We start from the raw sequence: 24,766 nt of genomic DNA, 5'->3' as shown, positions 1-24,766 counted from the left end.
TGATTCAATTAATTCCTTTTTTTCTCCCTCTCTCATGAAGGGATCAAGAGATCAGAGCCATTAAGTCACACACTAGAATACAAAAAAGGAAGAGGCTTGAAAAGAAGCAGCCAAAAGGGTAAATACAAGGGATTATTTAGCATTAGTTCAAATAAGAGACCATCCCTCCCTGGCCAGCAGTGGTCTGGCATTTCAAGTTCTCTTATAAAGTGAAAAATCATTGATCAACTAGCAGTCATACCTCCTCTTTTGTCTTCTTGGATAGAACTCTTAGCCAGTCTCCAATCATACTCAGGACAGCAGCAAAGTAGGCAAGGCCGACAAGGATCCAAAACCAGACTAAGGGCTTGTACCACTCCCGATAATGGATATCAGTATTTCCCCCTGAAATAAACATATATGGTTCTATTTGTGCATAGGAACCATGAGATGGCAAAAATATTTAACACCAGGCCTTCTACAATTCATGGAAACTCATGTAAGTATTTCCTGGTTCTCATTAGCAGCTTCCTTCTGTCCTGTGAAATGACTACAAGTTTGTCTGGTCTGAGAAATAGCTGGAATCCCCAAGTCCCTTCCTACACTTAGACCCTTCCTAAAATGGTTTAATGTTCTGCTGCTGTGTGGTTGATCAGAATATTCCGTACATTTTTTCTTTGCATTAAATAATATTGTGGAGGAAGCCATTGGATCCCCAGTTTTAATACTTGTTTAAGGGCACAAACAACTTTTCAAAGACTAAGCCTAATACAGGTAGAGAATATCATTTTCTGATATTCCACACACTATATTTAAAACAGTGATAGACTAGTAAAAGCACCCCCTGTAGGATATACATTATGGAAAATATTTTGATCTGAAGCACATTTCACTAAATTCTACACATGAGCCCAACCTGAAACATGATATTTGAATCAGGATCCCAACTTCCATAAAGCTGAGGCCTGTTTGGATCTGGGGATTTGACCTGGTCCAGTCTAGAAAGAGGGACCCTTCTGACTATTTAGGGCCATCTAGATCCAGAGTTTGGATTTGGGCTCTTCACTTGTTCTATTTTCTGTTTTATCTTAAACAGTTTCAATACAGATAAAGAATCTAATTTTCCTGTTTTACATTTTGGCCAATAATTAGCATATTTCATTTTATTTAGGGAAGATGCACTCCAGTGTTACATGGCTATATGTTTATAGCCACAGACAGAACACAGGATTTTTCCCCACTGACAACCCATGTTACAATTGAATGTTTTTCCCCTGAGCTTTTACAGGCTGTTTGCAATCTGATACATTCTAATGAGCCCTTAAAATGAGTTTTACCCAGCCTGAGCATGAGTGTACTTACAATGATTGAACACTCCCTTGAAAGCCCAGGCATTCAGATGCTGGCAAGGACCCAAATATTGTTTTTGTTTCTAATCTCTCTTCATACACACTGTGAATCACTTTGCCTTTCCAGTCCTCCACCACATGAACCAGAGGGAGGTGGGGTTGCTATAGTATAATGAGGCCACTCTGGTCACACATGTCTCAGTGGAAGCTTTCTATAAAGTAGATTGCCGTGGTCTGTCACGTTGAATAGCCAGGCAATGGATGGAGTGCCACACTATCTTTCCCAGCCTATCAGATTTTCCATTGTGTCCAGCAACAGCAAACCCTTTTTCCAATTTACAGAGACACTGGGCCAAATTCTCAGATGGCATAAATCAGTGCAGTTCCCTTGTTATTACTTTACCTCAAAGGAGTGTATCTTTAGCCCACTTTACAGATAAGGAAACTGAGGAAGGGAGCGATTAAAGAGTCTTCCTCATGGTCTCACAGGAAATCTGTGGCAAAACCAGAAATAAACCACAAATCTGCTTCCTGCTCCAATGCTCCTATCATGAGATTATCCTTGAGGCTTGTGGGTTACATTCCATTTGGTTCTAGTAAAATATCAGCTGCGGGCTGCTGAATGATTTCGGATTTTATTCTTCTGGCCATTTTAGCTGTCAGATTTTTTTTGTTAGATTTAAAGATCCAATATTGTAGAATTAAATTAAAAAAATAACAGCAACGAAGAAAAACTTCCACAGACCCAGGAAAAATATTGTGAAACACCCAAATGTCTTTGGTTACCTTCTTATGATACCACAAAAACCCAACCATCAGTGGATTCTTCTATCCAATATTCTTCACATTCAAATAGTTAAAGATGGACCAAAGTCAAAAAATTCAGATCTGGATCTGAATTTTCCCATAGTTCAGGTGTATTCAGATCTGGGGTTTGATTCAGGCCCATCTGCACAGATAACTCATGTCTTCCCTACCAAAATAAGAAAGGGAGGGTGAGGGGACTGTTTATAAAAGAACAACTTTTAGCAAGCAAGCTGGTCACCAATTGGTTGAATTTGAATTGTTTTAACTCACTCAGATTTCATTGGTGTAATGGGAGATAACAGGACAAATTGCATAGTACATCTCTTTGCAACACAGGGATCCATACGCATCTCAACACATTTGTTATAGCCAGTAAACATTAATGAGAACGGAGCTCACATACCAGTGGGAGAACAGATGCCTCTCGGTTTCTAACCACCTTTTCCTCAGCAAAGCTTCTGTGACCACCAATCCCAGGATAGCCCCTTTGCTGATAATTGATGGGGATGAATATTTATGGTACCTGTTTAGGACTGCATTCATCCCAGAAAATACACCGTATCCACATAACACTCAAATGCACGCCCCTCAGTCCCATTTCACTTCTAATGTCAGTTTTCCGTAATGGGATGGCTGCAGTATCAACATTTTTGTTGAGGTTTTTGTACAGCATCTATCAGCTCATTGGGCTGCACAGCTCACACATGGCCATCCAATGGGAAAGTCTTATCAGTGCATCCCCTGAGCTACTTGCTTCACCTACTAAAGCCTTTATCAGTGTGATGCAAAAGACACTAATACAATTCAGATGTCTTGAATTCAATAGGAAATTAATTTCACTCATGCACAATTCATAGCATGATAAAAGACAGTAAGAGTTTCCAAGAGGAAGATACTCATTTTGCTTACACTGCTCAGAGCTTGTGCTCGTCAGATGACTGGACACCTGGATTTTAAATTAGCTTGTACTGCTATGTGTTATTTGTCAGTTGCACAGTGACACAGATGAAGACATTCGGAATAATTTTCAGTGGAATTCAACGTGTTTTTAAATGCCTGCTATGCACTTTAGAAAAATGTGTTGGAGCCAAGGCACTTCTACCTGGTACCACTAGACTGAGGGTGACATTTCAATGCTCAGATTACTTACCTGCTACAAAATCGCCAAAGCCAACCGTGGTCAGAGTGATGACCACAAAGTAAATGGACTCCAAGGCTGTCCATCCTTCAATCTGTTTGAAAATGACTGCAGGGATGGTCACAAAGACAATGCACCCTGCCAGGATGAAGAGGATAGTGGAGATCACCCTGATCTTTGTCTGACTCACTTGTTTTTTCTAGAAAAGGGAACAACAAGAGAGAATACATTTTTGATAGATTATAGATGCTTTTCCCCCAGTTGTTGAATTTAACATACATTGCAGAACTGGTCATGTAAACAAGCCCTTAAAAACAATCTTTGTTGTGCCTGGTCCCAAAGCACTGCTGCTCCTGCTGGTGCGGGTGCTGGTCCTTTTGCCTTTTTTGATCTATATTAGGCTGAACCTCTCCACAACATCTACCCTTTGTGCTGGGCTCCAGTACAATGCTGCTACCTATTTCCCAGTCAGTGGCATGTGTGCTAACTTACATGAAGCTTGGAGGGCTCCACATTCCAGAACAAATGAGATTGTGACTTGGAGTAGCTAAGGATCCATTGCAGGTTCAGAAAAATTAATGGGGAATACATACATACATGCGTGCGCACACACACACAAAATACCAGTACTGTCAACCCCAAGCAGTCAGAAATCATGAGTCAGGTGTAAAAAAATCATAAAATTGGCTTAAAAATCATGAACATTTTGAATAATAATACTTGTGGGGGGGTTATTTGATTTTTGAGTCTTTAGAGTGCACTCTTCCAGCTTTCCACAACAACCGCGAGGGCTAAAAACTCACTATTTTTTTAAATGAAGGCTGGAATTCTCATGTAATCCCCTGACTTCAAAAGATGTGGCTCCAAGTAAAACACTAGATATCGTGAGACTGGAGATAACATTGTGAGAGCTGGCAACACTGCATGGGTATCTGTGTAAGACTCAGGGCCAGTGCAAGGCTGTTTCGTGCCCAAGGTGAAACTTCCACCTTGCACCCTCCCCTCTCTCTGCCCTGAGGTGCCCCCCCCATGGCAGCTCCCCACCCCCCACCCTCTGCCCTGAGGCACCCCCCTAACCCCAGCTCACCCCTGCTCTGCACACGAGCACGAACACCAATCAGCTTAGGAGCCACAAGCCTGGGAGGCGGGAGAAGTGAAGCAGCCACGGCGTGCTTGGGGAGGAGGTGGGACAGCAGTGAGCTGGGGCAGGGAGTTCCCCTGCGTGCCGCCCCTCCCTCACTTGCTGCAGGCTGCCCTCCCTGCGCTCCCCTGCCCCAGCTCCCTCCGCCTAAATGCCGGCAGCGACCAGGGCGGCCGAAGATACGGCCGCCGTGGTCGCTGCCAAAGAAAATGGCACCCCCCAAATCCTAGTGCCCTAGGCAACCGCCTAGATCGCCTAAATGGTTGCACCGGCCCTGGTAAGACTATGCTGTTGAGCCTTTAAGCAGGGAGAGGAAGAAGGTTCTAGCTGCTGTAAATTAAATACCTACATCAGTGATGTAATATTATTTTTTTTCAACCCTGGTTGATACAGCTGAGGTCACTAGGTCAATATTCTGATTTCAGTTATCTCAACCATCAACAGTTAACTCTGTTGACTTCAGTGCAAATGTTCCAAATTCACTATGCTATAAATGAACTCAGAATTTGGTACAACAGTCCAAGAAATCTAGGAACCACTGGTCTATTGTAGGTTATTTTAAACTCCAATTTAAATTTCATATGTTACATGTTTTCAGATTAGTTCTCTAAACTATGTGCCTTTACCTAGAACTGAGATCTCATTTCAGATTAGATCATCTAGAAAGGAAATAAGGTTTCAGAAATTGTCTTTATAATATCCCTAGAGGCTATGGACTAAACTGGACAATCTAACCAGCCAGTGCACAGTGCTATTGCTCTTTGCAGAAGGAGTAGAAACTGCATTTCCTTGGAGCCTGCAAAGCTAAATTGTGAAAGGTTGCTTGAATATGAGACACAGCAGACAACACCCAGGTAGTAGCCTAAATACATTATGTCTCATAAATGCCGTTTTAAAACAGATATTGTATGCTATTCTTCCCCTCACTTATTTTTCTGAACACTTATGTTTACCCTTTGTCTATTTTCAGAGAGCTAACAGAAAAAGATTACAGTAAACATGACTAATCCAATGCAAGACCTGAAAAAAAATCACTACTCAAGTACCAAGCAGATAAACAATGCTAGAGTATTTAAACTTACTCTCTATTTTTTCCTTTGGGGAATTATTTTGCTTTAAGGAGCTTTCTGAAAACATTAAAATCCAATATAACTTCATTAGGAATTGTTTCTCGCTGAGATAAACCCAGAACTGCAGGATTCCACTTTCTACTATTTTGTATGATGTGTAGCTGATATGGCTAGGACTAGAAGTGGGAACATCTAAAAATTAACTGGTGAAATGGCACTAGCCTTTCAACCTGGAAGACCTGCATTCAAACTTGCCCCATGCAAAAGACCTTGAGATTTATTTCCCAGCTTGGCGACTGCAAGTTGGGCAAGTCACTTAAATGTTCTGTGCCTTAGTTTCTCCAGATGTAAAAAGGGAATAAGAGCACTTCATCACCTCGCATTGAAGGTTCTGAGGGTTGAGGAATGTTTGTAAAGTACTGGGAAATCCTTGGCTAAAAAGTGCTTTAGATCAGCTGTGTAATATTAGTAAAGTAAACTTAAGTATGGTGCTTCTCTCTCTAGTCCCCATATGTCCACGTCAGCATGCATTTCAGTGTGAGTGACAATGCAGTCTCTGCTTATGATAGGACAATAACTGGAAGATTCTGGTTGTTACAGATCAGGACCAGGAAACACTTGGGACATCTGCTTGTTCAAGCCAGCGTTATAAATCCCTCGATTTCATGGACAATAAACACAGCCAAAGGTTTTTAAGAGAAATGAAAAATGACCATTCACTTATATAAAGGTAATGCACACCACACAACTGGATGGAGAGCCATCAGGCCTGATTCACTACTACCGTGCACCACCATTTACACCAGGGCAAAGCAAGGGTGAAATGCCACCAGACCAGATTAATAATAATGGACATTCACTGTGCATTAGCATAAATGATTATACAAGGACAACGATGATTCAGGCCCATCATTTTTAGAGCTAGTGAAAATAGCACAAAAGCAAATCCCGCCCCCTTTGCCCCCATTACATTATTTGCTGAACAATAACATTTGGAATCCAGTATACAAGTAGATTGGCAGACTCAACTTTTTTTTCACAGTATGGACTAACATCCTAGTCAAAAGCCCGTCTCATGGTGTGACACAGAGTCAGACTGGGTTACGCGACTAGCAAGCTAAATGACGCAAATTCAACCTTTAAAGACATATTAGAAAAGTATATAAATGGTAATTAAGGCCATTCCTTAGAATTCGAAGATAGTGATTGTATTTCTCTCTGTTTACCTATATCAGGGGTTCTCAAACTGCAGGTTGGGACCCCTCAGAGGGTCGTGAGGTTATTACATGGGGGGTCACAAGCGGTTAGCCTCCACCCCAAACCCTGCTTTGCATCCAGCATTTATAATGGTGTTAAATATATAAAAAGATGTTTTTAATTTATAAGGGGGGGGAGGTCACACTCAGAGGCTTGCTGTGTGAAAGGGCTGACCAGTACAAAAGTTTTAGAACCAGTGACCTATATCTTGTTAGAGGTTAACAATGTAACCAGACATTCCTGTCTATTACTATACTCTATTAACTGAGAGATCAAAAGGGGATATTAACATTTAGATGAAACTTGGATGTAATATCATTGTATATATTTCTCTTTGAAGTTTATAGCAAACTATCTATGAACTGTTTAATGGATAATTACCTTATGCTGATTAATGCAACTAGACACCTGTGTATACATAGGAAATAGGAGGTTTAATTTCAAAGCCACAATGCTTCACCCAAGGAATACCTCCTGTCCAAAGGCTATTGACAGCCTGCCAGAGATCGATAAAAGAACTCTAGGGCCCTGATCCTGTTATCTCAGATCTGCTTAAGCTTGGTCAGGGGAAGCTTGAGTTGCAAGACCAAGGTCTTCAGCTCCACTCTGGATTACCCTGCTAACTCTCATGGAATAATTTGAATAAACACTGTATATGAACTGCCTATTTGGATTATAACCTGATGAACGGATTCTGGAAAGAACTTTTTGCAATTCAGCAGCTCACCATCTCTACTATGAAACTGACTAAGAACTTTATTCATACCTGTATGTATAATGACCTCTTAACCACAATACTCTCTCTCTCTTTGCTTTTTAATCATTTTTCAGTTCAGTTAATAGAATTGGTTGTGCATGTATTTGTGTGAGATCTGAAATATTCAATATCCTGGCAGGTAATGTGTCTGATCCTTTGGGACTGGTAAAACTTTATGATGAACAAGATTTTCAGTAATCCTTATATTTGCCTTGGCTGTCTGGGTGGGAGCTCAAGGCTGAATTGCTTTAAGGGAGCTGTGTTTTTGGCTTAAGGGTAACCAGCAGGGCCGTGCAACCATTTAGACAACCTAGGCGGTCGCCTACGGTGCTGACATTTGGGGGGCACCATTTTCTTCAGCAGTGACCACGGCGGCTGGATCTTCGGCCGCCCCGGTCGCCACCGGCATTTAGATGGAGGGAGCTGGGGCAGGAGAGCACGGGGAGGGCCGCCTGGAGCAAATAAGGGAGAAGTGAAGCAGTTACTCCATGCTTGGGGAGGAGATGGGGCAGGAATGAGCTGCTACACTTCTCCCACTTCCCAGGCTTGCAGCACCAACCAGCTTAGGCGCTGCAAGCCTGGGAGGTGGGAGAAGTGAAGCAGCGAAGGCGTGCTCAGGGTGCTCGTGCTAGTGCATGGAGCAGGGGTGGCTGGCGTGGTGGGTGGTGCCTCAGGGCGGAGGGTGGGGAGCTGCCGCAAGGGAGGTTCTTCAGGGTGGAGGGGGGGAACTGCTGTGGGGGGGGCTGTAATAACCTTAGTCCCAGATCTGGACCTTAGCGTCCAAAATATGGGGGTTAGCATGAAAACCTCCAAGCTTAGTTACCAGCTTGGACCTGGTACTTGCTGCCACCACCCAAAAAATTAGAGTGTTTTGGGGCACTCTGGTCCCCCTGAAAAACCTTCCCTGGGGACCCCAAGACCCAAATCCCTTGAGTCTCACAACAAAGGGAAATAATCCTTTTTCCCTTCCCCCCTCCAGGTGCTCCTGGAGAGATACACAGACACAAGCTCTGTGAATCCAAACAGAGTGACTCCCCCTCTCCGTTCCCGGTCCTGGAAACAAAAAGGACTTTCCTATTCCCCCAGAGGGAATGCAAAATCAGGCTAGCCAATTCAACACACACCGATCTCCCCTGATTTCTTCCTCCCACCAATTCCCTGGTGAGTACAGATTCAATTTCTCTGAAGTAAAGAAAAACTCCAACAGGTCTTAAAAGAAAGCTTTATAAAAAAAAGAAAGAAAAAATACAAATGGTCTCTCTGTATTAAGATGACACAATACAGGGCAATTGCTTAAAAGAATATTGAATAAACAGCCTTATTCAAAAAGAATACAAATCAAAGCACTCCAGCACTTATATTCATGCAAATACCAAAGAAAAGAAACCATATAACTTACTATCTGATCTCTTTGTCCTTACACTTAGAAACAGAAGATTAGAAAACAGAACTACTTCTCCAAAGCTCAGAGAAAGCAGGCAGCCAGAAAACAAAGACCCCAGACACACAATTCCCTCCACCCAAAGTTGAAAAAATCCGGTTTCCTGATTGGTCCTCTGGTCAGGTGCTCCAGGTGAAAGAGACATTAACCCTTAGCTATCTGTTTATGACAGGAGCACCTCAGGGTGGGGGCGCAGCGGGGGGGGAGGGCGCAAGGTGGAAGTTTTGCCTAGGGCGCGAAACATCTTTGCACCGGCCCTGGTAACCAGTAAGGTGTTGTAGAAGCTGTTTTGTTGCTGGTTTGGTGAATATAATTATTAGAAGAACCACCAGTTAAGGGAATCATCTGCCCCATTCTTTGCAGTTTGCCCTGATAGAGCAATCTCAATGTGGCCCCCTGCTAGGCACCAACGGTCACACATAGATAACCCCCTACTCATTCACAGTCGTGTGCACCCATGTCCTGTCCCTTTTGCAACTGCATAGGCAACCTCCTTTTCCATTCATGATGGCACAGCATCCCTGTGACAACTTCAACAACAGTTTACATTGGAAAGAACTGCACATTTTTTCCTATCTTTTAATGCAGTGTAGTAACGAAAACAACAAGGGAAAGCCAGCACCATATGACCACTCAGCTCGCTTTGGGCCACCAGCAAATGCTCTGCAGACCAGATCTTGAAAACCACCAAAGTAGACCAGAACGGGATCCTTCAGTCTGACTGTCACTGGCTGGCTGGCCGGACTCAGCCTCACCCCCAGCTAATGCTGATACAGCAGCTTACTGATAATTAGTTACTCCTGCTGCAGGGAGTCAGGAAGAATGACTTAAACAGAGCTGGGAATTCATTCTGAGGGGAGAGACTGCAAAGGAGGGTCCAGTAGTTTGGGGCTGGCTGTAGTCAGAAAGCTGAGCCCTGGGAATAGAACTAACTCCTATGGTGAGCCCCTAGAATACGGGGCAAGCATCCAGGAAGACAGTCCTGAGGCTGGCATTCTGCAAGGGAAACAGGGAATAGAAGAGACCCAGAGGGAGCAGGGCAGGCTCCAGTGGGTGATGCCTGAGATATGGATCCTCCTGCTCCTTGTAAGAGGTCCCTGCCAGAATCCTGGGGGAAGGAAGTCAGTAAGAGAATCCTGCTGGGGAGAACGAACATAAGAGAAGCTCTGCAGGGGGCACAAAGAAGACTTCAGGGGAGCCTGAGAGCGGCACAAGAATTATTAGTCTGAGCATTTGTCATGGACTTTCAGTTTGACCTTTTGTTACCCCAGAAGGCATTTGAACTTGTATGTGACTTGGCTTGGATTTCTGCAATGTTGCCTCAAGGCAAGATGGGGCACTATTCATGGTGAATGTGCACATTGCATAGGATTGAGTACTTGAGGTGGGGCTTCAGCCCACTGAAGGGAAAAGCCACCATGTTAGTTCTGTAAAACTATGCAACCAAGAGGAAACTGAAATAAAGAGGGAAGAAACAGGATCATCTCCCCGGCTAGAGGCTTGGGAACAGCAATACAAAGCCATTACCGGAGTCAGGCTAAACAGAAATCCAGCCTAAAGAAAAGACGACCCCCCAAGGGGAGGGGCATAAAGGTACTTCTTCAGTGGATAACATCACACACACAGTCATGTGGCTGCAAGAGGATCAGAAATGGGCTCTCATTGTTCCTTTACTAAAGACTGTGTGGAAAAAAGATTGTTGCAGTCAGTTGTAATTTGAAACACTAACAAGGCGCTAGTCTGGATGAAGGAGCCTCATAACTCTGAAGGGTATACGTGTGAGTGTATTCTGGGCAGCTGCTCTTGAAGAGACCATGAGACGACTTTACAGTGACTTACCAACTGTGAAAGACCAGTGCTACTGATGATCTCTGATTATTGCCAGGGGGCTTGACTTCCAAGGGAGTACAGGCTGTTCTGAACTACAACATGCTACAGACTACTGGGGATTTGGTTCACCACTTGAGCTACACAAGACTCTGGGGAACACCACTCTTGGGCTCTTTGTACTTCAATGACAAGAATACAAAGATCACCAGGGGTCTTGTAGACTTCCTTGTGACAGCAAGGCAGGAAGTACCCACTTGGCTGCAGGACATGATCAAGAGTTAGTTTTTATTGAGCCTGCCTTTAAGTACAGGTCAGCTCAGGGGGAGAAAGATAGGTCATAATGGCTGGCCCTCTGAGATGTCAGTCACCCCACCTCCCAGTGACAGGTTCTGCTGACGAGAGTAAGACAACCCAGATCCACCTGTGGATGGCTAACTGGATAGTAGTTATTAGTTAAGAAATATCTGGGCCTAATCAAGAGTTATGAGTGCTCAGGCAGGAGCCAGAAAAGAGAGAGGAAGCTCCTAGGGAGTGAGCACCTCAGGAGAGCTGGGTAGGAAGCTACTCCTGCTGGAGTCTCTCTGGTGAGCAAAGGCTCTCAGGATGAGCAACAGCCCCCAGAACACAGAGAGAAAAAGCTCCAGAGGAGACAAAGTACAAAGCTCTCCAGGCAGAGAGACCTGGGAGATACCCTGAGTCAGCAGAGGAGAGACTGCTGAGCTCCAAGCAATGGAGATGCCTGTGGACCTGTGGCAGAAGGAGAAAGCTTGTTTAAATAGATTAGACCCCTGACGGGGCATCATTCACTGTATGTAAGTCTCACTGAATTTATTGAGAGCCCAGCTAGGAAAACCGAGGCAGAGATATAGCTGCAGTTCCATATCAAGCCAACAAGAGGCACTCCAGTGTTGAGTGCCAGTTATTACACTGCCATTAAGAGAAGTATAAGCATTATATTTTATGTAGGAATTAGTTATAGGGCTGAACCAAATTTCTTTGAACTTTGCAGGTATTTAGAAATCAGAATATGGATTTGTATTTTGCAAATGGCCTCTATCTTTATAAAGAGCCAATGATCTAACACTCCGAAATGTTGGGGTTTGCAAAATGTGGCTCTAGATTGAAATTTTTCATCTTCAGCCCATCTCTACCAATAATTACGTGCATCAAATATATAGTATCAAATTCATTGAACATTTGGAATGCTACAAAACTGCAGTAACTCTACACCAAAAATGATTGATAGTTTGCATTCTTCTCACAAGTAACCTTCTTGGCACTGTCATTTTCCTACAAGGAACTCCACTGCAGTCTGTGCTGCTCTGATTCTTGGGGCTAATGGACCACAGCTTTTACATCAAGCTACAATTAGGTGAGTCACATACTAAACCACTACAACACTGTACATCATGTTGGATTATGGCTGAAAAAACAAGACACATACACAGTGATGGAAAAGCCTCAAAAAGTTCAGACTTCAGGTTAGAGTCATACAAATACCCAAAAGTTCAGATTTTTTTTTTAACTTACAGAATCTGCCAAATTGGGTGGGAAATCTCACAAGAAGAGAGATCCTCTGAAGTTCTCCAGAAACTCCTGCTTACACTCAGGGATACAGCTATGCAAAAAACTGATTGTTTCTGTTTGCTGGCTAGCCCAAAACAAATGTTACAGATCAAATTGAAACAAAAATTTGTTTCAGGTCAAACAAACCATTTTGTTTCAATGTTGGACATGTCTAACCACTTTTTTTATTAAAAGTAAAGAAAACGTGGAAAGGCTATGCAAAAAACTGTGAAGGGGTGTTGCCGCCCCCAACCTCTAGCTAAAAGCACTCACCTGGGATGTATGAGATCTGGGTTTCAGCCTCCCACTCTGCCAGATTTGGCATATGGATCTAAACTTTCATTTCTTGAGTGTAGGTGCGTGCCCTAACCATAGGGCTATAGAACATTGCAGGGCAGGGGGCAGGGGCGGCTCTAGACATTTCACCGCCCCAAGCACGGCGGCATGCTGCGGGGGTGCTCTGCCGGTCGCCAGTCCCGCGGCTCCGGTGGACCTTCCGCAGGCGTGCCTGTGGAGGATCCACCAGAGCCACCTGCTGCCCTCCCAGCAACCGGCAGAGCGCTTCCCGCTGCATGTCGCCCCAAGCACGCACTTGGCGTGCTGGGGCCTGGAGCCATCCCTGGCAGAGGGAGAGCCTCTATCTTTCCAGTTGAAGTTATTCCACTGTGTACATTTAAGTATTTATTGGGCCAGAGAGAGAGACTAACTCACTCAAGAATATCCTATAGCCCAATGGTTAGGTCCCTCACCTACAGTACAGGAGACACACATTCAAGTTCCTACCCTAACTCAGATGGCATGGGTAGCTGAACTTGGGTGTGTACTCTGATTATTGGGCTATTATGTAAGAGTAGCACTACCTCCTCCTCAGTTTTGTGAGTGGAACCTAAGTCCTCTTTTAAAACTAGACACTCCCAAAAAATATTGACTGAAACTATTTGGCAAATTCGTGAGTAGTTTGTGGACCCAAATCTTTTTTTTTGGCAAATACATTTTTTGTCCAAAAAAAATTTCACTCAGCTCCACACAGCACAGAAGTTCCCTGGAAACAATTGTCTTTGTGCTCTGTCAGCACTTCTGCATCCAGTCCCAACCAGCATCAGGAGGTGTGAGAAGGTGAAAAACAGTGACATCTATTTCAATTTAGGTTTGTTGCAACTTTTGAGTGAAGGATCAGGTAGATTCTTAGTCTATAAAAACTATGTAACAGACTAGCAATGTATTCCTGAAACAGCTGGTCTTGGTAACAGGCGTTGAACCTGTTGGGTAAAGGTTAAGCAGCTTCTACTGACTCACTAATGCAGCTGGCTTATTACCTTAGTGTGGCATAGTGGACATGTCACTTCACTTTTCTGTGCTTCAGCCTCCCCATCTGTAAAAAGGGGGGTCGTGAAGAAAAATGCTGTAAGAGGTAGGTATAATAAAATGAGGGGAGTGGCTCTCTAGAGAACAGATCTAGGGTAGGGGCTGAGCAGTCTTGTGGGATCGGAGGAACCCTAAAAGTAGCCAGCCTTGGGGAGAAAGTTTGTGTTAAACATTATATTGTGTTGTTAATAAAGCCAGAAGAGAATGAGGGCTTTTTCACTCTGCCCAGTATTTGGACCTTGTTACAGAAGACAAGGAAAGGTATCTGTTCAAGAATGGTTTACCATGCATTCAAACATAAACCGTTGTTTTTATGCCTGTTACTTTGTGTGTGACATACTGTAGTGTAGCTTAATGCAACTCAACTGCATACTGTGTAAACAGCTGTTCTGGCTCTTGGAATAGCTTCCCATCATAGGTGGAAACACCAAAAAAAAAGAGTGTAGTGACCATTCTAACCACTGGCACACATTTCTTTAACCCTCAGAATAGGATGGGGAGATGGGGACACCAATGTGGCAGAATCACGAGAATTAAAGAATTAGCATCACATGCATGACATCACTGAATGCAGTGAAAGTAAGAACAGTAAGTGCTTAATGAAAGCCTGCACCAAAAAAAAGCATTCATTTACAGACCAATGATGGGAATTACATCACACATTGAGAGTGTCTGCTAGTCACCACAGGATCAAGAAGGCATTTCCCCCAGTCCCTCCTTCTGCACAGCATTGCACAAGTGCCCAGATGCATTATAGAAAGTTTTCACCAGGAAATATCAGGTATTGCAGGGTAACAGATTTGACAGACCAATGATATGATGACAAATCTTAGGTTCCCGTAATACATGAACTGATACCCCCATGCAAGCTGCTCTGAAGGTCTTCAGTGGTTTTCTTAACTGAAACGATGTGCACAGAGGATTCTAACAAGTGGAAGAACTTTTCCCTATAAACACTCTTTGCAAGCTAGACCGTAACAGCAGGAGGCACATAGCTGACCTACTGCAGATGGCTTCAGTAGAGCTGTTTAACCTATTTCCCAGTATGGTATTTCAATTCCCAGCGTGGTGTGGTAGTGAAACTGCCAAAGGAGTCCAACTGCAAAAGGAGATCCCTTAACTTTTAGTTTTAAATAAAGAGGAATAATATTTTCTTTGTTATTTTCCCAATAATTCCGCCAAACATTTGAGGAAGTAGTTAAGTGTTTGTGAGACACTCAAATAATAAATTAATGTCTGCTAATGAGAAAGATTGCAACTTGAATTCAAAATGAACTAATCTGAGAGAGATTGAAGGAAGAAAATGATGAGAGAGAACAGGAGATATTTCTAGGATGCAAGTTCTTAAAGGATTCTCTTGCTGGGATCACATGACATTGATACCTACGTAGACTGGCTTCTTGTGTCAATTTCCATGAGCAAATAAAAGTATTGATTGTTACTTTAAATGGGCTGAGCACTGGTTTTGTTAGAGATCACCTTTCTCCTCATTTGATATTATTGCAGTTGAGACACTCAAATGAACAACCTACTGCCACTCTCGTATAATCTCAAGAAGACCAGAAACAGTGCATTCTCACTAAGGGGACTTCACTCCTTATGTACCATCTCCACCAATCTTTGTTGCATTGCCCTTCTCTGTATTTCTTTCTTGATTTTCAATGGCTTTAAAGTTCAGTGGAAAAGGGAATATGTAAAATATGTAAAATATGTAAAAAATGGCATGTTCTCACTCAATTGATCTGAGGCCCTCTGTGTATTTGGAGTCTTGTCTGCTGACTTTAGGGACTGAAATATCTTTTTATTATTTTTAACTCCTAGGTCCTACAGAACAACTATTACAACAACATTATTGTTGATGAAAGGACTCAAGCAGGTTTTCAATCTCAGGCTGGGGCTGCAGGGCTGGCACTTAGAAGGAACTCATTTTCCTTTGCAAACTGAGCAGATATGATCCAGAAATCACCAAGAGACAACCAATAGAGGAGCAAATGGTGCCATTTTTACAGTCACTTTTCAGATAATATTACACTTTAAAGTATACAGAATGATACCTACTATTCTAAGACTTTGTAGTGCAATCTCTAGTTTTACATAAAATCCCCATCAATATTCAGTATTGACACTTTTATCTCCATTATCACTCTGAGTTCATACAATGTAACTACTACTACATATCACTCTTAGATTTGCTGTTTCTTTTCCAATTTCCAGGTAGATGCTCTGCTAATGTTTAACCATGCTGTTTATCTTCTTTCCCTAGGTATGTGATTTCACATTGATTTGTCCTGAATAGCATATTACTGCAAGCAGCTCACCATCCTGCTGTCTCCAGGGCACTTTGGAATTAGGATCATTCCTCTGTGATATACTCATCCTTCTGGACTGCTCCTTTTGTCCACTTTCCCCACCCTTGACTTCATGTCCTTTTAGGGTGCCTCTCATTTTCATGGGACAGCCTCTCTCTCCCTGCTCCAATGAAAATTTAAGTATTTCATATAAAGTGGAACATTTTCAACAGGAGAGATTGAGAATACCCTCTAGCCCTGCGGTTAGGGCACTCACCTGGGAAGTGAAAGTGACCCCTGGGTTCAAGTCACTGGTCTAAATCAGGCAGAGTGGGGATTTGAAGCTGGGTCTCCTACATCCTGGGTGAGCACTCTAACCACCGGCCTTTAGGCTGTACAGGAGTTGAGGGGTCCTTCTTTTTTATGAGAAAAGACTGATCTGCATTAGGTATCGAATGCCAGGAAAGAGTTCACAGCTGTGAATCCCAAGTTCAGGGAGGCACTTCCCTTTGCCTGAGAGTTCGGTGCCTAGCTCCCTGAGAGGAATTTCCTGTTTGGCATTTCCTACTGTCTAATTTAGGCAGTTCCTTGCTCAGCATGCTGGCTTTTGTGAATGCCATTTTTAGGAGGCTAACCCTCTCCGCCCATTACACAGGGAGCCTGGGCACTTAACTTCGGGATGTAGATTCCAGTAGGTGGCAGGGTGTCTAAGTACGTTTGTGGATCTAGCCCTTAACCTCATGGGCCCAGAGCCACACAGGGACTTAGGCACTGCAACACTCAGCAGGGCTTAAATGACACCTACACAATGCCACCGCATTCAATGAGTTTGCACATTGGGAATGATAGGAACTTAATAAACAGTTCTGCTAATAATGTGCAAGCAGGGGTAGCATCCAGTTCATGCTTTCTCAGCTATGTTAGTGCAGCAGGGAGAACAAAAGTAAAAAACTATAGAAATTCATATTTGTTATGCAAGTCAGCAGATATTCTCCTGAACACACTGTGGTGGGTAGATCTGAGTAAGAAGGCACTATTTGTTCATAGCTACTTTTTCCAGTAAACCTGCACTTTAATCCTTCAGTTGTTTGATTATGTCTGTCCAGAACAGCATGTGCAATCAGCACCTCAGGGCATGGACCTTTTCTAACACAGTGCTGGTACACTGCCATACAAGCCTAATGCATTATCTGAGGAATAATAATGGTGCCAAATCTCTGTTTTAGCTGAGCTAAGCAGGGCACAGGAATAGTGAGGGAGCAGGGCAAAAGTGTCTTTATTTCACCTTTGCACTTTCCAGAATCTGGGGCAGGCAAGGGGCTGGTTTGTGGCACAAACTTAAGCAGCCTCAAGGATGACACAACAGCTGGAATTCATTACTCATGCCTTCTCCTTCTGGAATACCCCTCCTTCCACCAGCTAGCCCCCTGCACGCCCCCTAAACCAGGGTCTGTGAGGGGTGGCATGGGCTGGCCTACAGCAGAATACCATTTACACCAGAGTGTCCCCTGCAGGAAGATCCACTGGCTTTTCAGCCTCGAAATGCTAGCAGAGACAGCATGCAGATGTCAGAACAGAGGCCATAATGTTATTCTCTCACTTTTGGTATCACCAGTTTTGATTTGAGTGGTTTCTAAGCCTTCATCTAGATCACAGATGAAATTTAGAGAAGGTACATTGTGATATTGTAAAGAAAATGAATAGCAAGGTTATAGACCAACTTGTACAGTTAAGGGTAGTTGTGCTGGTTCTAATTTAGAAATGCACTGCAACAAGCTAAGCCAACCCAGAGAGATCCAGACAGCATGCAACATCAATGAAAGATTCCTTTTTTGCCCTTGCATGAACATAGCCATTTCCAAAATCTTAGCAAGAAATAGAATATTGCACATGGCCCTGGAAATTTCTGTGAAGGGCTGGAAAAGTTCTACCTCTTCTTTGTTAGCTGTAATGGGGCTTTTACTACCAGCTGAAATAAGTCATTCAGGTTTCTTCAGATTGTATTTTCAGGACCTTTTCTTCTGCCGCACAATTCCCTAGTGACAGCCAACAAAGCAGTAAAAACAGCAGCAGAGCTATGCTCTGACAGGAAAGCTGAGACTTGGTTGGGCTAGATTTCCAAAGGTTAAACAGTGACCTTTGGACATCAAAAAGAAGTTGTGCTCCAGACTAGACTTCTTGATATAGATTGTGTTTGTGCAGAAACTGGTGGGGCTGCTGTATATTTTCACCTTCATTTTCCTTTAACCTGCAGTCTTTGATTCTTTAGCTGGTTACACTGGAATCATTGTCCAGCATTCTCCAATCCCCTCTGGGAATTTGATGCTGAAATCTTTGGCATTTATATCTGTATTTGCTATGGATTTCTCCTAGCTTTCAGTACTAAAAATATTCCATTGTTGCATTCTTACTAGAGATGGAGCCACACCACCACATGCAAATTTGAATCCAGTTCCAAACTTTTCAAAGTCCTTGATTCTCAGATTTATGGTTTGGTTTGAGCAAAACACCAATTGTTAATAATAAGATGTCAAATGACTGCTCTCTCAGATCCTATTCATGTAACAGACTCCATGCTTAAAGTGATTTTTATTTGGTGTGGTGGGCAGAGTATGTGGAGAGTGTACACACAAGTTATTTAGCATTGGTTAAAGGTTTTGAGTCAACAGCCATGGAGACTGAGGTCCCTATCCACAGAACAGACACATCACAGGCAGCATCACATCATGTTTCCCACCTATAGGCAGGCCAAAATACTTCTACCTAACTTTAGAGAATCATCTCTCTAGTGAGACTTTAGTTCAGTTCATGGCACTGCTGTGAAGTCTGCCAATCAGGGGATTGTGGTGAGTGTTTTTGCATTGTGACACCTAGCTAGTAGGATGGTTCTGTGCCTTAATTTAGGGGGCAGCAGATTATTGTATTTTCACTGATCACTTTTCTTTTTTCTGTTATATTTGCATCCTCTCTTGTTTTATCTCCTTCGTGGGTGGTTTCTGATCATGTGCTCCAAACTGACAGCCTAAATTATCTTGACACAGAACAAGATTTTCCCCAGGACATAAATTATGTTTTCAAATGTAACAGTGATCTGGATATACATCCTGGAACATAGCTATGGCATTTCAGCACCATACTGTTTGAAATTCAAACCGTTGCTATGGTAATATTACCATACTGGAGGGCAATAAAAAAGGAAGAATGATCCTTGGTATTGCTCTAGAGACAGTTAAACTTTCAGGCACCGATGACCATTTGGAAAGTGAATTCTTTCCCACTACTCTGGAGTTTCCGTTCCAGCACCTCCTTTTTCAAACTACACAAAGAATAGCAAAGAAACCCCAGCAGTTCTGTAAACTGTTAATCATGCTTCCAAATCCTTTTTGTCTCCTACTTCCACAGCAGGGATAATTGCTTTGAGCGCCTTTTCAGTGCAGTCTGTTGAGACTTAAAGCTTTGTGATTAACAGTTACGTTTATCAGGGAGTATGCAGGTAGGTAAAGGCCCATGTGTTAGCCTGAACAATTACTTACCCCTAGAACAAGAGGTGCCAATGATTTCAGGCCTCTGTATTCGTTTGCCAGATTGAGAGCTGTACCAAAAAGATACCTTGAAGCTGATATTCATAGAATCATAGAACTGGAAGGGATTTGAGAGATTATCTCGTCCAGTCCCCTGTACTCAAGGCAGGATTAAGTATTATCTAGCCATCCCTGACAGGTGCTTGCCTAACCTACTCTTAAAAATCTCCAATGATGGAGATTCCACAACCTCCCTAGGCAATTTATTCCAGTGCTTAACCACTCTGGCAGTTAGAAAGTTTTTCCTAATGTCCAACCCAAACCACCCTTGCTACAATTTAAGCCCATTGCTTCTTGTCCGATCCTTAGAGGTTAAGAAGAACAATTTTTCTCCCTCCTCCTTGTAACAACTTTTTATGTACTTGAAAACGGTTATTGTGTCCCCCCTCAGTCTTCTCTTCTCCAGAGCAAACAAACTCAATTTTTTCAATCTTCCCCCATAGGTCGTGTTTTCTAGACCTTTAATCATTTTTGTTGCTCTTCTCTGGACTTTCTCCAATTTGTCCACATCTTCTTCTTGCCCTTCTTCCGCTGGAGTCAGTAACCATTTTGTTCCCTTTTTTAATGGGAGCTTCACGTTCAGGCTCTATCTGGACCTGTGATTCATCACCACTGCTGATTCCTATTCATTTGTGCACGGGCAAATCCATGGTGTTGCATAGGTTGCTGCGCACTCCAGTCTTGTACACTCTGGGATTTGAAGCATGCCATGTATCACTCTGGGTTAAAACTGGAGGTGGACAGCATTGGGCAACAGCACTGAGCATCAGCATTTAGGTTGGGACCTACATTCATGGAAAGAGGCACGTAGTGGGGAATACCAGGTGAGAAGCGGACAGAGTCAAATACCAAGGGCTAAAGCTTGATGTACCTGACCCAATAAGTGTCAGTAGAAGAAACCCACTGCTTGAGAATTTAATTCCCTAACCTCTGTTGCTTCTCTGGCCTTCAAACCTCATTTTAGAGCACTGAATTGGGGGACAAGAGAGAGGAAGGAGTAAGATCAGCTACACCTACTTGTAAAACATTCCTACCTATAACCTATTGAATGCAGAAAAACTTATTCTACACTTGAATCCAGCTTCTGATCTAGGATCCTTGATTAGCTAGCATCTTTGTAACCAGGAGGTGCCTGGTAAACTCATCACTATTTATTTATTTATTTCTGAGTACACATCCAAAAGGTACTTAGATATTACAGTGTCACGCATTTTATGAAAGGCTAGAATTAGGAAAAGACCTAAGGGTAACAGAGTATGGGGAATATTTATTACAAGGGATTTTTAGGCTGGGACTGCTATAGTATATTCACAAGCAGGAGGCACTGCAATGCAGACTGCTTCCCAAATGAGAAAAATATTTATTATAGCTTACTATAATCCAGGGGAGAATAGGGCCTGTGATAAATGAAAACCCTTTGTATTAATGGATTCTTCATTCAGATTTGTGGGGATTCTATTTTTAAGAGTCATAAAATATCAGGGCATAGAAGTTAAATGATGGCAATGTGACTCTGGTGAGGAGAGTTATTGGAGATATGCACCTTTAGTCATTTTATATACTGAAGAAGAAATTCAACAAAATAAAGATGAGAAGGGTGTCTTAGAGGTTGGAGAAGCAAAGAACATAATTCATTCTGACATCCATGGTAGATAATGCTTTGCAGTTCCCAATCACCTTGTTCAATGCTTACATTTTATGGGGATAGATGGTATAGGAATACCATAGATGATTAGGTAGGCAAATAGAATTTCAATGAATTCTGAGAGTCGGTTATTGATCTGGCTCAAATATTTAACACCATTGTAAAGACACTATATGGTGCTGAAACTTGGAGTTTAGCTAATAAAGTCTTAATAAATTTCCAAGTATCCATAAAAAGCTACCTTAGACAAATCCTCAATATCAAATAGCCTGAAAAAAAATCACGAATGAAGAATTCTGGAGGAAGACAAACAGAAACCAACAGGACAGTAAATTAAAATGGAGATGGCTAGGACATACATGGAAGAAAGACCCAAATGACATAACAAGACAGTTGTTGAACTGGAATTCCCAGGGCAAGGGGCGACAAGGTAGACCCAGAATAACATGGAAACATTCAATAGAAGCAGAACTGAAAGCTACCAAAATGACATAGGAAGAAGTTCATTCTGCAAAGGAGACCGGCAAAGATGGAAGGCAGTGGTGATCACCCTCTGTTCCACATGGAATAGAGAGGTATAAGACAAAGAGAGATTGGATTCAGAATTCCCTCTAGCACAAAATTCCCATGCGCAACAAGACTTTTCCTTTTCTTTTTACACTTTTTCCCCAGTACAGGAAAGGACTGATGTGCTTCCAAAAGTGAAACAATAACTGTAGTGCTACTCTCTGCTTGATGTTGACAAGAGCTTGGCAGAACAGACATTCTCTCTCCTCTGAGTCCCACTGTTTTCTTCTTTCTACCAGCTATTGGACTGACCTTTCAACCACCACCAAGCTCATCACATCCTGGGCTCTCTAGAAAGAAAGAGATGGATTCTTTTCAAGGGCTGTCTTTGAATTGCCATAGGTTACTGCTGCCTTTCTCATGCCTCAGTGGCCCACCAGATATTGCTGATAAAGTCAGCAGCATCAGAGAATCTTTAAGAACTGGTATGATCTGTATTTAACCAGTAGTGTTAATATTAATCCTTGATATACATTTCAATTTACAACTGACCTGTTGGATTAAATAATGATGTCAAAGATTAACTGGAAGAGGAAAACTTTCTAATACAGTGGCCCACAGACGGCTGAGCCAAGCAGTAGACAATAAACTAACTAGCTTCAAGTAAGCAACTGATTTGCTTGGCTAAAGACAAAGCTGTGAAGGACACACAATGCTAAAGTTAATTTCTCCAGAAACAAATAAGCTTTAAGCCCCATCCCTAACCTCATTAAATAGTAAATTTGTGAAGATAAAATTGCAGAATCAGCACCCAGGAGTCACTGGGTTTGGGATCCAAACGTATCAACATGACTTTACAGCTATCAATTAATTTTCTTGATAACTAGGTAGATTAGGTGCATTTTATTATCCCCACTTCACAAATGGAGGAAAGTGAGGCAAAGAGGTTAAGTGACTTGTCCAAGGGCATGTCATGAGTCAGCAGAACCAGAAATAGAATCCAGGAGCCACATTCGGCCCTAGTGTAAGTGGATGCAATATCACTGAATGTAGTGGAGTTGCACAACCATGCACAAGGGGATTAATTGCCCACAGGAACCCAGGTTGCCAGTGCCCTCCATAACCACCATTTCACAAGGAGCAACAAAGGATGTAATGTTCAAAAGCAAGAATAAAACCTGTATCTATCCTTCCACCAACATCATTAAAACACCAACATGGAACATAGCACCCGATGCTGCCTGGAAGGTATTACAGCCAGAGAGCATCAACCGAATGTTCCTGCCTGCCATCTACTCTGGATTCTCCCTTAGAAAAGCCAGTTGTCCCACTCCTGCAATTGATGGACACAGGGAAACGCCGAACCTTCTTTAATGTGTCCAGGTGGCCATGGCTTTGTAATGAGCTTGCCACCAGAAAAGCAATTAGAAGAGCTGTTATGAGATTGCAGTGAAAGTTTTGTTAATAAGGGCACGCCAGGGAGCCAGGTGTGGGATGAGATAAAGAGGAGTGAAGGATGTATAAAGTCCATGGAGATTAATTATTTCCTATATAATGGATAAATTATTGATGAACTGAAGCAGAATGTACGTGGAATTGATAATGGGTTTGGGGGAAAGATGCGGGGGCATAACAGGTGAGAGATTTTGAAAAGGGTTGAGAGTAGTTGGGTAATTATTTCTGACAATCAGGGCTGTTATAGAAAACTGAGGAGAAGGCAGAAGAGTTTTGAATGATTAAACAGTGTCTGCATGTTGCATTTAGCATGTTGCCTAGAGTATAAGGCAGGGAACTTGGAGTTAGGACTTCTGGAATCTATTCTTGTGTTTTCCACTGATTGATAGTGTATCCTTGAGCAAGTCACTTTGGCCTTGATTTTCAAAAATGAATGTCTAAAGTTAGGCTCCTACAGCCAGATTATTAACACTTATTTTGGTGTCTAAAGCTACAGATAGATTCCTGGGGATTTTCTAAAACAAACAGATACCTAACTCCCAATGGGTGCCTATCTGCATTTTTAGGCACCTAAATACCCTTACAAAAATCTGGCCCATAGGCACTTTTGAAAATGCTATCCTCCATCCCATTAAAAAGTAATGGAACTTAGGCCCCTAAATCACTGGGGCAGTTTTTGAAAATTTTACCCCTAAATCCATCTTGAAGCACCTAAATTGGTGGCTGATTTCTAAAAGTGTTATTCCAGATTTACAACAGCATAATTGAGATCAGAATATGACCCAGTAAACAGACTGGGAACTGTTTTAAAGGTTGACAGAGCTCAAGCTCTGAGAATCAGTGTTGCCTAATGGGCTGAGCACTAAACTGGGACTGAGGACACCCCAGCTCTGTTCCTGACTTGGCCACTAGCCTGCTGGGTGACCTTGGGTAAGTCACTTCCCTTCTGTGCCCCAGTTTCTCTACCTGTACAACGAGGACAATGGTCCTGATTTCACTGGTAAAACACTTTGAGATCTACTACTAAAAGCACTAGATAAGAGCTAGGTATTATTATTTTATGTGTCAAAGTACATTAGGTCTCACTTTTGCAGAATGATGGAGGTTAACATATTAGCAATGGACCATTTTTGTTAGTATTTGAATGTCTGTCCAACTACAAACCATATGAAGGAACAGCTCTCTTACCACCTCACCGCAGGTCTCCTACCTGCACTACAGATCTCTCTGTTCTCCACTTGTACTTTTCTGTGAAACCTGAGTTGGAGTCAGTGGAAGTTTTGTCTTGGGATCAAGGGCAAAGTCAGATCTATAGTGTAGGTCAAAGAAGAAACTTTTGCCCTGTGCACATGCCAGCCAAGGAGTTAGAATAAGGTAACTACTTTCAAGAAATGAAGTGGTCCAGTGGGAACTGTAAAATCAAAAAGCCACAGAGCCTTCTTCATGGAAATGCAGAAAATCTCAGCATACAAAAGATGACGTGTCATATTCTGCTTCTGCAATGAAATTTACCTTTCAAGAAACTACTGGAACTTTACTTCAATCCTGCTGGATTTATCTGGAAAACTGCCTGGCTTTGGCTATCAGAAG

The 24,766-nt window shown here is 42.6% G+C and overlaps 1 protein-coding gene across 1 annotated transcript in view; it reads right to left on the bottom strand.

The window, feature by feature from the left end:
* The window catches only part of KCNK10 (potassium two pore domain channel subfamily K member 10), a 101,649-nt gene that overhangs the window by 4,582 nt on the left and 72,301 nt on the right, over positions 1-24,766 (bottom strand). The window contains exons 5-6 of the mRNA XM_030558970.1: positions 3,286-3,472; positions 242-384 (exon numbers count right to left, since the gene is read on the bottom strand). Of these exons, the coding sequence (XP_030414830.1) occupies positions 242-384; positions 3,286-3,472 (330 nt within the window). The remainder of the gene's footprint in view (positions 1-241; positions 385-3,285; positions 3,473-24,766) is intronic.

Source organism: Gopherus evgoodei, chromosome 4 (assembly GCF_007399415.2).
Source record: "Gopherus evgoodei ecotype Sinaloan lineage chromosome 4, rGopEvg1_v1.p, whole genome shotgun sequence".
NCBI classification, from domain to species: Eukaryota; Metazoa; Chordata; order Testudines; family Testudinidae; genus Gopherus; species Gopherus evgoodei.
This window is presented reverse-complemented; position numbering and strand designations above follow the sequence as displayed.